Source organism: Prionailurus bengalensis, chromosome C2 (assembly GCF_016509475.1).
Source record: "Prionailurus bengalensis isolate Pbe53 chromosome C2, Fcat_Pben_1.1_paternal_pri, whole genome shotgun sequence".
Lineage (NCBI taxonomy): Eukaryota > Metazoa > Chordata > Mammalia > Carnivora > Felidae > Prionailurus > Prionailurus bengalensis.
Window position 1 is genome coordinate 56,180,409 of NC_057350.1, and position 14,053 is coordinate 56,194,461.

Below are 14,053 nucleotides of genomic sequence, written 5' to 3' on the forward strand. Positions count from 1 at the left end.
ATACTACAATCTTTAGGCAGCAGATGAGACTTGATTCTTTGGTCTTTAGTTTCTCCTTTGCCTAGTAGAGTACAGCAGCTTTATCACAACCCAGTTCATTTTTTTTTTTTAATTTTAAAAAAAAGTTTACTTATTTTTGAGAGAGAGAGAGAGAGAGAGAAAGAAAGCATACATGGGAGGGGCAGAGAGAGAAGGAGACAGAGAATCCCAGGCAGACTCCATGCTATCAGCACAGAGCCTGATGTGGGGCTCGTACTCACAAACCATGAGATCATGACCCAAGCCGAAACCAAGAGTTTGGACGCTTCACTGACTGAGCCAGCCAGCTGGGCACCCCCGAATCAATTTTTCTAAATGAAATCTCCATGGTTAAATGTTCCTTCTCAAAATGTGCCCACAGATCCTGACTGGTTACTACCTCAAGTGCAAACTCTTTACCTGGCTTTCAAAGCCCTTCTCAATGTTATTCTAAGTTATCAGAACATAATGTCAGTACTTCTTAACAAACTCCCTCTGCTATAACCAGACGGCTGTCCTCAGAATTTTCTACAAGCACCACATACACTTTTGCCTCCACACCTTGGCCACCTTTGCCCATGCAGTTCTATCTGGTGTGCCTTTCCCTCTTTCCCTCTTGTAAATGCTTCCCACCTTTCAAGACAAATGCAAGTCCTTCTCTTTCCTTTTTATTTACTCCAGCCCATACTGATTTCTTCCTTTCTCTGAGAAACTATGAATCATAATTACAGTTTCTATTATTATTAATAGCCAAGCATCTTATCTATGTAACCCATACAAGACTGGGATCCCGTAGCAGCCTTGATTCTTGCATGATACATTAAAGCAGAACCTGGGTCCATCTCCCAAAAACAAACCCATCTCTATGAACATTAATAAACATATAGACTCTACCGAAGACTGTGTTCAGAAACGGAGGCAACGGTGATACACGGCAAAATCAATTTCAAATCACCATGAAGCACCTCTATATCTACTGCCTCAACTGTTGCCTGCCTTCTCACCTCTCTCCCCACACTTTCCCCTCCAGCCTCTCCAATTCCAATTCCACAACACCAGGTTTTCAGCTTCGGGATTACCCTCTTCCCTCCCTCAACCCCTCACGTGCACCCCCTCTAGCTCTCCCTTTGCTTCCACAAAGTGATTTCACTCTCTCAATTTTCATTCTTTACTCCTATCTCCTGGCCCAACCAATTAAGGCTTGAATTTGCCCTCTTCATAAAATGGTTTTTAAAAATGTTTTTCATTATTTCATTCACTATTTTTTCACTATTTTCATTCTGTGCACAAATCATCACATTAATTCTCATAAAAACCTTGAAAGTAGATAATATTATTATTTCCATTTTATAGACAAGAAAACAGAAGACCGTAAGTTGATACAACTGACAAGTAGCAGGTAAGTTTGAATTTGAACCTGGGTCTGTCAGAGCACAGAGCCTGTCAACTTTCCGTGAAATAATGCTAACACGTGGTTTTGTAAAATTATCTTCCAATTTTCCTGCTCCTTTAGAGCAAGGATCATATATTTTTCATGCGTGTCTCTCAAAATCTCTAACATAGTACTGTTCAATACATTTGTCTTAACGTTCATGGTTGTTGGCAGTCACTGGCACTTGAATATTCAGATTCATAAGTTGCTCAAGAGATTTTCCTTTAGGTCCAGCTCGGGCTGTATCATATACTGACTCTGTGTCTGTTGCAAGTCTGCTGGCGAGTTGATGAATTATGCTGTGGAGAGTGAGCATAGACCATTTTTCCTCTGAAGCCCTCAGGGCAGCTCTGGTTTGTATCTCATAAAGGAGCTGGCTCCGCCTGTGAAATTTCTGATGCTGTTAGCAACAATCACAGCATTCTACAAGTTCGTATAGAAGCAATGGTAACATCATCAACCAGGAAAACTAAGAAATGGCCTGCTTTTGAAGGTAAGGCAACTTCGATCATCTGTAATCATGTTTTTGCGATACCCGAGAAGTTTCCCATTAAAAAACAATTTCTGTTAGGAGTTGGAAAAATGATACATATTTAGGGTGAATGCAGCTGATTTAGGGACTGGCTATGCAGGTTGTTTTTCTTCTTTCTCTACTTGCTTTGCGGCTGAGTCATCTTTTCACCTCATTGTCATATAGCACTGCTGACCAAACAGAGCGCTGTTAGCTGTTATTTTTGGGGTGCCGTGGTTTGGTCTTGTTTGGCTGCCACAGAGAATAGACATAGACACTGGAAACTCATCAGCTATTCCAGGTGTCCCCCAGATTTTGTGACATACCACGGAGCCCCTGTCAGTGGCCCTAGGGATTCACACCTGGTTGATGACTTTCCTGGGCTGGAATCAGCCTCTTTTGAAAGATGCCCCCAAATGCTAACCAGGTGTAATTGGTAAAGGACTTAGTTCTGAGACAGAAAGGTGCTTCCACCCACTCATTCCTTTATTCATATATCTTTCTTTAGCCCCAGAGAGTGCCACATTCTGGGCTAGACAATAGAGGTTACTTCTTTCATAGCAAATACAGAGGATTCACTGCCAAACTCTTGAAATACATCTGTCAACGACAATCTGGCCACTAAGTTTTCTAAAGTGTCTGCAGAAAACGAAATGAATCCATCTGCCAATCTGTGCTTGAGGACAAGTGCAAGCCAAAAACGACTGAAATGGCCACAGAGGACAAAAAGACTCAAGTCAGTCCGACCAAAATGGTGGTATTATTCCTGGTTATTAAATAGGCAGGTGTAGGGGGCACCTACGTGGCTCAGTTGGTTAAGTGTCGAACTCTTGATTGCAGCTCAGGTCATGATCTCACATTTTATGGGATAGAGCCCCGTGTAAGGCTCTGTGCTGACAGTGTGGAGCCTGCTTGGGATTCTCTCTCTCCGTCTCTCTCTCTGCTCCTCCCCCACTGGCACGCCCTCTCCTCTTTCAAAATAAACTTATAGAATAAAGTAAAATAAAATAAAATAAAATAAAATAAAATAAAGTAAAGTAAAATAAAATAAAATAAAATAAAATAAAATAAAATAAAAATAGGCAGGTCTAACCTAACCTGAAATAACCACAACAAATGTTCTTTCACTGTCTGAGCAACCTAGCTTTGCTACTGATATTCAGAGCAGACACACAAAAAAATGATTATTATAAAATTTGGAAAAACAGCAAATACCAGTATTCAGGAAGGCAGTAAATGCTGCTTCATATTAGAGTCAGAAAATATGCATAATGTCAATTTGGAACACATACTCCACCAAGATGAATAAAAGCATAGACACGTGCAACAAAAAGTTGGTACTTTTATCACTCTGACTTGAGTGTCAGAAAATTATTCCCACTCAACTTCTCTAACTTACTGTTGGCATTTGTAATTTTATTCCCCTGGTGTTACTGAATTTTGAAACTTTCTTCAAACTGATCATTTCCTTTCCTGACAATCTGCTAGAGTTTGGCAGCCTAATTTTCCCAGTCACCTTTCAGAACAGACACCCTAGGACACCTAGTCTGTACTGTCCCTTCTTACATCTCATCTGGTATGATAACTTGAGACGGTGACCTCCTTGCTAGGATGCTTGGTAATCTAGTCCCACTGCTTTGCTTTTATTTTTACTGCTTCTGCTAAGCATAGGGTAGTGACAGCTGATCAGATGGCTTCATTTTGAAGGGCACTGGGGTGGTATGGAGTTCAGATGCCAAAATTTTGCCTGGAGTAAAGTTGAACTGCCAATATATCACATAGCAAGGCACCAGAGTTTTTAATTGAACTTGGACAAACTTTTAATTACAATAGTACCGGAGGGCAATGTTCTGGTAAAGCAAAACTGTGGTAACCTTCGCTCAGACATTGATTCCCCTGACAGAGGCTAGTGCATTATAAGAGGTGACCTAAAAGAATTTCTTCTTCCTCCCATCTGGGGTTAACTGGGAGGTATTTTGAACTTTACACATAGGATTCAAAATGCCTGAGACAGAAGGAGTTCAGAATATCCAGTATTCATCAAAAGAGAGGGCAGGGATGTATTTTGAGCATGGAAGATGAAAAATAATAGAATTCTCTGGAGGCCAAAGATCAGGCAATGCCAGCTCATGGAAGGGGTTGATGGCCAAGTTAGGACCACAACCACATTACTACAAGTGATAGCCCCGGACAAGGAGAAGATTCTCCTTTCCAGGAATCATCCCTGTGATGATGATCCTGATGATTACTATGTGACTCCGGGTTGACAGGAAAGACTAGAGTCAGGTCTTAAGCAGAAAAGATCTTTACTGGATAGGTCAGATTTAGGGTATATAAGGGGGGGAAATGTGCTAAAGGGAAGTTAGCTTAATGTGGGCAAGGAGGATGGATTGATTTTTTGAAATGAATTCAAGACTTTTGGCTGGAGAAGGCCCATCTATGGAACTTAGGAAACCTGTATAAGCCCAAATACTGAATATTAATCAATGCAGTATTTATTTGTACCTAGAAATCCTCACCCCTGAGTAAAGTGTATTTGTGTACTCCAACCAACCTGTGTGGAATGGGCTGGGTGAACGGACATGGGGGACAGTATATGGATGACAAGTGGAGAAGTCATAAGGACATGCAGTGAAGAAACTGAGAGTTCAAGCTGAACAGCTGGGGCTCAAGGTGATCACTTCCCAGCAGTGTAACTCTGAGCAAGTTTATTTTTTCCCACCTCTAAGATGGGGATGAAAAGAGAACTTACCCCTCAGGTTAAAAAGAGAATTGGATGAGATGATATATGTGAAGCACGGGGCCTCAATTTCATCATGGCCACAGAGAAAGAGGAAAGGCTAATCCCACTAAAACTAACATATCCAGGCACACACACAGCATAATTTCAGAAGAATACAGTCTTACAGGGTCAGAGATAATAAATCTGGATCACATTTGCTACCCTGAAATGGTGGAGGGAACTGCAGCTGAGCTGACGAGCTCATGAAAAATAACAAAAGAAATTTGCTGCGGTGCAAACAGATAGCCCAACACATATCATCCCCAAAGGTCCAATGGGGAGGCTACCTAGGGCATTTTGGAGAGGTCTGAAATGTTCTTTAAAAACCCCTCGTTATTTTCACGACACTTTTTTAATCTCTAGAAAATGCCTAGAGTTTTAACTGAATCCCAGTTGGAGACTTCCACAGTGCCAGATGACGTGCAAGGTCTTACCAAGAACACTCTCATTGCATGGACTTTGAAAACGCATGGACTGCACTGGCTAACAGGCCAAGTATAAATTAATATCAACGTGGAAAAAAAAAGGCTACAGAGGCAACACCAGTGAACTACATGATCAGAAAAGCAACTGGAGATAAGGAAAACGAAACCCAAAGTGCCACACGAATGATTTGGGAGCATGTTAAATGTGAGACACAGTGTGGAACACAGAGACAAACATTAAAAATGACTAGAAAATGAGGATTATCTCAGTGAGAAAAGAAAACAAAAGACTATGTTTTCCTAAAAAACAGCCTCAACAGACCATAGGCCTTGAAGAGAAAGGAATATGAGGAGCATTCCATCAAGAATGAGGCAGAGGGAGTGGAGGAAGAAGTTAGGTAAAAAGGTGAAACAGTGGTAAGGCTGAGTGCCACAGATGAGAGGTCTTGGGAAGACGAGGGATACCATGGCCGCAGTAACCAGCAATGTCAGATTTGACAGAGATCTGAAAAGCCATCAACATTCTCGCCATTTCAAAGTTGCACAACTGTCAGGAGGACAGCCAGAGTGAGGTGAGCCCAAAATTTGGAAGAGAGAAAAAGGAAGTACGTTAATATGAAAAAAATCCATTCAAAAGGCAGACTGACAGACACAACAAAAGAAAGAATGTGCTTATCAGCATGGACCTGTTCTCCATACATTGTGAAGATACATTCCTAGGAGCACAGGTAGACACAGGGCCTGGGTGCTGGGCTAGCGCCCTCTTAGCGTTAGTCACGTTGGTAACATCGGCCCTGTCATGCATTTTAAGGGAGGTGGATATGGCAGCCTGTCTTAGCTGGAAGCCTTTTAAATATTCAGGCACATAACTCACCAGTAACTGTCAGCCTGTAATTGGCCAGCCCATGCAGATTGGCATAAAGGGTGAGAATGCATGGTGTAAGTCAGCATGTGCCTTCCAAGTGGACAGAGGCTGTGTTTATCTTACAAATGACCCAACTGCCATTATGCTCTTATACAACAGTCTCATGAGTTTGGATAATGAAGAATCATCCCTGTGAGATGGACCCTATTTGATGTACAGAGCATATATTTCTGAGCCTATTACACTTGAAAATAAGGCCCAGGGCCCCAGTAACTTCACCAAAATAATAAAACCACCTGATTGTGAGGGGGTGCGAAGTATTGTGTATGGTATCTAATTGTTCTTCTCTAAGTGATAACCTTTTGCAGCACTGTTAGCCCTCAGTGCCTTCCTTCTTTAAATGAGACAGGTACAGAGTCAGAATTAAAGCACGTGCACATATACACATACACATATAACACTACAAGTAGAAGATAACTGGGTATAAGCCCAGGGGTGAAGAAGAACCATTTTTTAATTTCTGAGTTTAAGAAAGTACAGACAGGGGCGCCTGGGTGGCGCAGTCGGTTAAGTGTCCGACTTCAGCCAGGTCACGATCTCGCGGTCCGTGAGTTCGAGCCCCGCGTCAGGCTCTGGGCTGATGGCTCAGAGCCTGGAGCCTGTTTCCGATTCTGTGTCAGGCTCTGGGCTGATGGCTCGGAGCCTGGAGCCTGTTTCTGATTCTGTGTCTCCCTCTCTCTCTGCCCCTCCCCCGTTCATGCTCTGTCTCTCTCTGTCCCAAAAATAAATAAAAAACGTTGAAAAAAAAAAAAGAAAAATAAAAAAAAAGAAAGTACAGACAGACAAATATTCAGAAGTAATTATGTCCTACTGAAATTCCTGCAACTACAGCCAAACAGAGAAATTAATGTGCATCTGTGGATAATGCATATTTATCCAAATTAATTAGACACACCGAGTTTGGGAACAGACTTCCTGCTAAAATCAATGGGGCACAAACAAATCCTAACACACACACACACACACACACACACACACACACACACGTAACACAAAACTTGAGAAATATTACATGAAAAGACAACAACAATTTTAATATAAATGTCAGACCTAATTTATGAAAAAGTACTTGCTAAAAGCTGTATGCAAAGCCTAGGGAGGTGACAAAGCAATGGCCATGTGGAAAACATGCCAACCAGATTCTGAAAAGCAGGCTTTGACTACTAGTACTGCTCACAGGTGCAGCTACATCATGGTTTGCTTCAAAGACGTGGTGTTATTTACAACACTAGTTGAACTTTCTCTTCCTTTCTGGCTGCTGAATAAATTTTGACCCTTTTCCTTTTGAAAACAGAGTAAAACCTTAGATTTCTAGTAACTTGGTCTGAAAGTGTTCTGCAAGATGAGCAAACATTTGTAATTAATTTTAACTTGATAAATGAGCAATGTCTTGCAACATGAGTAGCACGTGACACTGAACATCACATGATCACAACTGAGCCAATGGTTCTTCTCTCTCTCTCTTTCTCTCTCTCTCATAGGATCATGGGTGATCATCTCCCATGCTCGGATTCTCAGTCTCAGGCCACAGTGTTTGGCAGAAATCAGTGATTTTTCAGAACGTTGGAAGGTGCCCACAACTGGCACTCATGTATTTTTTGTCACTTCAAAGCACCTATGGACAGTCCTTTGCTTTTCCATACAAGAGTAAGCTTAGGAATGCTCTGCTTCAATCTAGGTCAGGCTGCCTGAAGATATAGACCCTTTCCTCTGCTGCCTTATTGCCAGTTACATTAAATACAGTATATGACACGAGTTTATTACACTGTACTGTAGTCAGCATCGTGCAAGGGTATACAATGGTCCCCCATGCATCAATAGGTTGAAAAGGAAGGCGGTAAGAAGGAGATGATTACAGTGGAAGTTAAGAAGGAAATCATTGAGAAGTACAAATGAGGTGCAAGTGGCTGAAATTGAAAGATTTTATAAGAAGTCTACGTCTGCATCTTTTCCAGTGAGATTAGGGAAATGTATAAAATGTGGGAAACAGTGCAAAATTTTATAGAAGAGCACTACCTGAAAAAGGCTGTAGCAGTGCAAGTGATGAATCTATTTAATGACAATGCAATGTCACATTTCCACAAAATCATCAAAAGGAGGCAAAAGCAAGTGTCATTGGATAAGTTCCTTGTTAAAGTTGCAGGAAAAGAAAAAGATTCCATTGAGCCAATAGACAGCAGTGATTCCGTCAGTGATAGTGAAAGCTGTCCTACACAATAACCCTCCTCTCTCGTCTCCCTCACACCAGCCACAAAAATTTTCAAAGGTAAGTGCAGGTTGTTTACTTTTCTTTATATTTTGTATTTTCTTTATTATTTTGTATTATATTACAATATTGTAATCATTTTTATATGAGTATTTTTGAAGTGTGGAATGAATCAACTGAGTTTCCATTATTTCTTATGGGGAAATATGTTTTGATATGCAGGTGTTTTGGATTACAAGAATGTTTCCCAAACAAATTATGTTCACAAACCAAGGTTCCACTGTACTTTGGTGTTCCCTTTCTTCGGAACCTGGATTTAGTTGTTCCTTTTTGTCGATATAAAGGTTTTTCCTGCACCCTTTCACAAATAACATCCTTCAGATGGCTTCTTCAAACAATGATAGTTTATTGATGAAGTGATGTGATGCCCAAGAGTAAGGGGGTAGGTAAGGGATGTGGATGAGACAAGACTGGCCATGAGTGGGTCACTGCAGAGCTGGGAAATGGGCACACAGGAGCTGACTGTAGTATGTCTGAAATTTTCTGTAATGAAAATTTTTTAAAATAAAACCTCCATTATTGTTATACCATGTACTTTCTGACAATGATTTTCTGCTGATGGGCACAGAAATTAGGCTGAAGTCCGAAAACCCATGTTCCTTATTGGCTCACTGGCAAATAAAACTTAATCCACAATTCCAAATAGCATTTTGAGATATCTTACCTAAAGACAGATATGATGAGGCCAGGCCCCTTTCTAAATACTCTCTCTTATATTATCATGTCAACAAATAGCAAATATCTAGGTGACTACAGTTATTCTTAAAGTTTAGCTATAAGCTTCTTGGTGATCAAGGTAAAAAGAGAACTATAGTGAGTAATAAAATTCATATTCTGATAAAAGGAAGCACTGAATGGATTTCTTCCTGACGTTAAATTCTAATGTCTAAATGAACTTTTAAATTATAGTACAAAGAACACTAGGTAACAAAAGGGATGTCTTTAACATAGCTTCACAGATGAAGTATTCCTCAAAAGGCCAGTCCTTGGGTCAATTCTTCCTAAATACCAAAGGCTTTCTTTCATTCTTGGCTCAGTAAGGCAAAGCAACTCTGCTGGGATCTACAGTATAGTCAGATCCATAGCTCTTTGATGATGATGACTGAAGTTAGAATCAGGGATACATAATCTAGGGGAATAAACAGAAATATATCTGCATTTCTTGAACAGACTTTTCTAGGGCTTTTCCCAGTGGCCTAGTGTAAGTCAGTTTAGAATTATACTTTCTGGCGAGGATCTATAATATGAATTACAGAAAGGGTCATATGCTTTGGATTTGGGCATGCAGGTTTCAGGATGACCTTCAAGTTATGTATATAATTTATATGAATTTATACACTACTAAAGCTTTTTCACCTTGACAACTAAAACGAAAAGCATCATGGACTAATGGTCTGGAGGTATGATCCCAGTTACATTTTCACGAGTTCAGGTAGCCTTGGGTTTGTAACTAACTTTTCTGAGTCTTGTTTCTTCACCTAAAAACTAGGTTATTCGAATAAATGTTCCAGCTACTTTGAGGTACTAATATAACATGCTTCTTGGATTCCTCTAACCTTCATGAATGGGAATAAATATCAAGGTGTCACTTAGTCCGTAAAATTTATCTCACCAGGATTATATCTGGATCGCTGTCGCTGGTTTCAACTTCGGTCAAAGCCTTACATTCTGGCACAAGATTTTCGCTCTGCTTCCTACTCATCTCCCTAGAAGAGACCTATGGCAGGATATCAACAAAAAATACATGAGAGTTAGCAGCAATCACTGGTACACATTAAATCACCTTTATTCAGCTTCTGTTAACTTCTGCACAGAAGCAAACTTCTGTAGGATAAATAGGACATTCAATATCTGATATTTGCCCTCAAGAAGTATATGATTTAAGTAAGTACTTACAAAAGTTAAATGACAATATACAATAAAGTAAAACTATCATCAGGCAGATTAAGCATGAAATGAGTGCTGTAGACTATGGGGATCAACAGTGAATCAGAGGGCTTGTAGTAGTTTGCAAACAATCTCCCTGAATTATTGCCCATACACTGAATAAATAATGTCTCATATGGATAGACACATTGTTCTTAAAATTTATGTAGATGTTGCTGGGGGGACATAAGATATCATTCATTTCAAAATATCTATGATGGCTTTCTCTTATGTAGTTCTTATTTTATTTTATTTTATTTTATTTTATTTTATTTTATTTGAGAGTGAGAGAGACATAGGGAGGGCAAGTGAGAGAGCAGGGGAAGGGCATAGAGAAAGGGGGACAGAGGATGTGAAGCAGGCTCCTCACTGACAGCCACGAGCCCTATGCAGGGCTCAGACTCACGAACTACAAGATCATGACCTGAGCCAAAGTTACACACTCAATCAACTGAACCACCCAGGTGCCCCTTTATATAGTTCTTAACCAACAGATCCTAGGCATGTCTAGTATTATGTGAGATGTCTGCGGTAATTTCTTGAAAAGATACCCTCATACTTAAAAAGGTGGGAAAACAGCTGATATGAAACATTTATGATACAGGGAAAGGTCTCCTTTGATTGGCATGGCTAAAGGTAGACTCTCAGGTTCTCGAGAGCAAGAACTGTGTCAGTCTCTGAGTCCTAAGCACCTGGCCCAGCATAAATGCTTAGTATATGTTTGCTCAGTGAATTAACAAAGGACACTGAGAGAAAATTAAAAGGAATTAAAAGATGCAGATGTAGGAAACAAGAGTATTATTTTTATTGGGACCCTTGCTTTCAGGAAATGGGGGACAAAGTTGTTTAGCATAAAGGAAGGGGAAACTTCTGAGAAATACAAGACTGTGATAAAAACAATTCTCTAGGAAGAACAATTAATTAATTACCTCTGTTAATAAAGCTGAACTGTGGTACATTTAAGCTAAAACATTAGCTAATGCGAGAGCCATTGTTATCAAGCTTTTGGGAAACATTACAAGATTTACATGCAGCATATCTGCCTTCCTAATTCCATTTACTTAGGCTAATGTTAAAATTAATTACACTCCCTGCACTTCCTCTGGTAGTGGTAATGCTCAGTGTATTTACTGGACAGGATGTTAGAAGTTTATTGGAAATAACCCTCAACTGATTGAAAGTTGTTTCAACTGCACTTTAAAATTCAGTTAAATTCATTTTTCAAATGTTTATAGAGAATTCCACAGTCTCCTCATCTATCTTCTTCAATTCTTAATCTAGACTTCAAATATTTTAAGAGAATGAGCTACCCAAAAATGGAATGAGAAAGGCTACCTTGGGAGGTAGTAAGTTTCTGTCACTAAAGATTTTCTAAGAGTCTATACACCATTTGCCAAAGACTTTACAAAAGAATGTGTGAGATATTTTTGCAGCACAACGATTATTCCGAATAATTCCTTTTGGAAGAACCATGCTGAAAATATCTTGTCTCCTACAATGCTTAACACAGTATCTTTACACAGGGTGAAGTTCGGTGGATATTTGCTGATCAAATCAGTTTATTGCTTCCAGTGTCTATGGCAATTTATTTGAATATTTTCTCTGGTGGCCCATCTCTACTCTTTAAGGGTAAATTTAATTTTAGGGAAGACTAAAAAGGCATTAGAAATCAAATTTGATGAAGAAGGCAGATAACCTAGGCAATGAATTTCGGCTAACAAAAGATTTTAACCGGTAGTGAGATATTGCCTGTAACCGCTTAGCACTGAATCTGGCACAGGTAAATGCCCACTCAGTTGGAGGTATTCTTATTATTATAAGCCGAATCTAAGAGCAAGTTCTCAAAATGGAATTAAGCTAGAGTAACATTCTAAGAATAAAAGTATAGTGAGTCTTTTAAAAGAAGCAAACTCACTTGGGAATTACGTGGTGGTTCATTTGTTAAAATCGGCCTCAACACTTAATTGTATTATCGACATTACATCCTATTTTTCAGAATCTCAACTAGAGGGGTAACTACCGATTATGAAATAAAGCTAAGCATTTTTGCTATAAAGGCATTGAATGCAAAATCCTCAAGGTTACAGGCTTATCCTATATGCATAGTCTCTCTTAAACACAGATTTTAAATCCTTTTCCCATCCAGGCAGTTTCTGGGGTCCTTCAGTTGGTTGAACTCTCCAGACACTGTGCTGATGTGCTGATATTTGCCACCTGACTTTTCCTCCAAAAGAGAATAGAGAAGAAAAAATAGAAATTGGGACCCTGACCTGGAAAGTCAGATGATAATGTATATGCTATAATTAGAGAGCTTTAAAAATGTGAAATGAAGCAAAACTTTTACCCAATGCTATTTCTAGAATAAGTGAATTACTATACATTTTGTGACTAAGAAAAGAAAAACAAACACCTGGGATCTCTTGGCTAGTCTGACGTTTTCTGGCAGGGCTGCTGGATGTCTCTGCTGTTGAGGTTTTGCTTTCTTCTGCATAGACTTCTTCATAATGTTAGCTTCTGCAATGTACTCCACCTCAGAGTCTGTCTCTTCTGTGTTTTTTTTCTGGCCTCTGTGGCTGACAGAAAGCTCAAAGGATGCAAGAGACTCCTGCTTCAAGTCCTGGCCCCAAGGCCTGACTTTCTCAGTTTTTGTATTTTCCTTGAATAACAAAGAACATGTTTTCATTATTTGGTAGCCCTCTTATTTATAATTAATTGTCATCTCCCTCAAAACCTTATGAAATGAGGTGATACTTATTACTAATAAACACTTTAAAAAGCAGAAATGTAGAAAACAGACTTTAGCACTGTTTTAGCTCATTCAGAATTTGATTCAGCAGAGCTGGGCTGAGTCCAGAAATCTTTTGATTCTAAAGATGGCAGAAAAGTACAAACTGAGAATGTGGTATGCTTCCTGACTTCCTCCCCACAGCGACTTACTTGCCTTTGGTTCCCTGGTGCGTATACATCAGTAATCTATTTATCTTAAAGGCTGGATGGGGTCTATCAATCCTGTATTCATCTTACCTGCCTGTTAAGAAATATGGATAACTACATAAGGGCACGTGTACCACAATGTTTATAGCAGCACTTTCAACAATAGCCAAATTATGGAAAGAGCCCAAATGTCTATCCACTGATGAATAAAGAAGATATGGTTTATATATATAATGGAATACTACTTGGCAGTGAGAAATAATGAAATCCTGCCATTTGTAGCAATGTGGATGGAACTGGAGGGTATTATGCTAAGTGAAATAAGTCAGTCAGAGAAAGGCAGATATCATATGTTTTCACTCATATGTGGAATTTGAGAAACTTAACAGAAGACCATGGGGGAAGGGAAGGGAAAAAAATAGTTTCAAACAGAGAGGGAGGCAAGCCATAAGAGACTCTTAAACACAGAGAACTGAGGGTTGATGGGGCAGGGGGGCGGGTAGGGAGGAGGGGAAAATGGGTGATGGGCATTGAGGAGGGCACTTGTTGGGATGAGCACTGGGTGTTGTATATAAGCAATGAACCATGGGAATCTACCCCCAAAGCCAAGAGCACACTGTATACACTGTATGTTAGCTAACTTGACAATAAATTATATTAAAAAAAATAAAAGATTGGAAAATTCAAAAAATAAAATAAAATTAAAATTAAAATACATTAAATTAAAATTAAAATTAAAATTAAAATTAAAATGTCAGCCCTAAACCTGGTCTAAAATAATGTACTTCTGGGGCACCTGGCTGGCTCAGTTGATAAAGCATCTGACTCTTTGAT

The 14,053-nt window shown here is 39.5% G+C and overlaps 1 protein-coding gene across 1 annotated transcript in view; it reads right to left on the minus strand.

Moving 5' to 3' along the window:
- MORC1 (MORC family CW-type zinc finger 1) overlaps positions 1–14,053 on the minus strand; it is a 149,709-nt gene that overhangs the window by 30,682 nt on the left and 104,974 nt on the right. The window contains exons 14-15 of the mRNA XM_043594091.1: positions 12,696–12,941; positions 9,972–10,076 (exon numbers count right to left, since the gene is read on the minus strand). Coding sequence (XP_043450026.1) covers positions 9,972–10,076; positions 12,696–12,941 — 351 coding nt within the window. The remainder of the gene's footprint in view (positions 1–9,971; positions 10,077–12,695; positions 12,942–14,053) is intronic.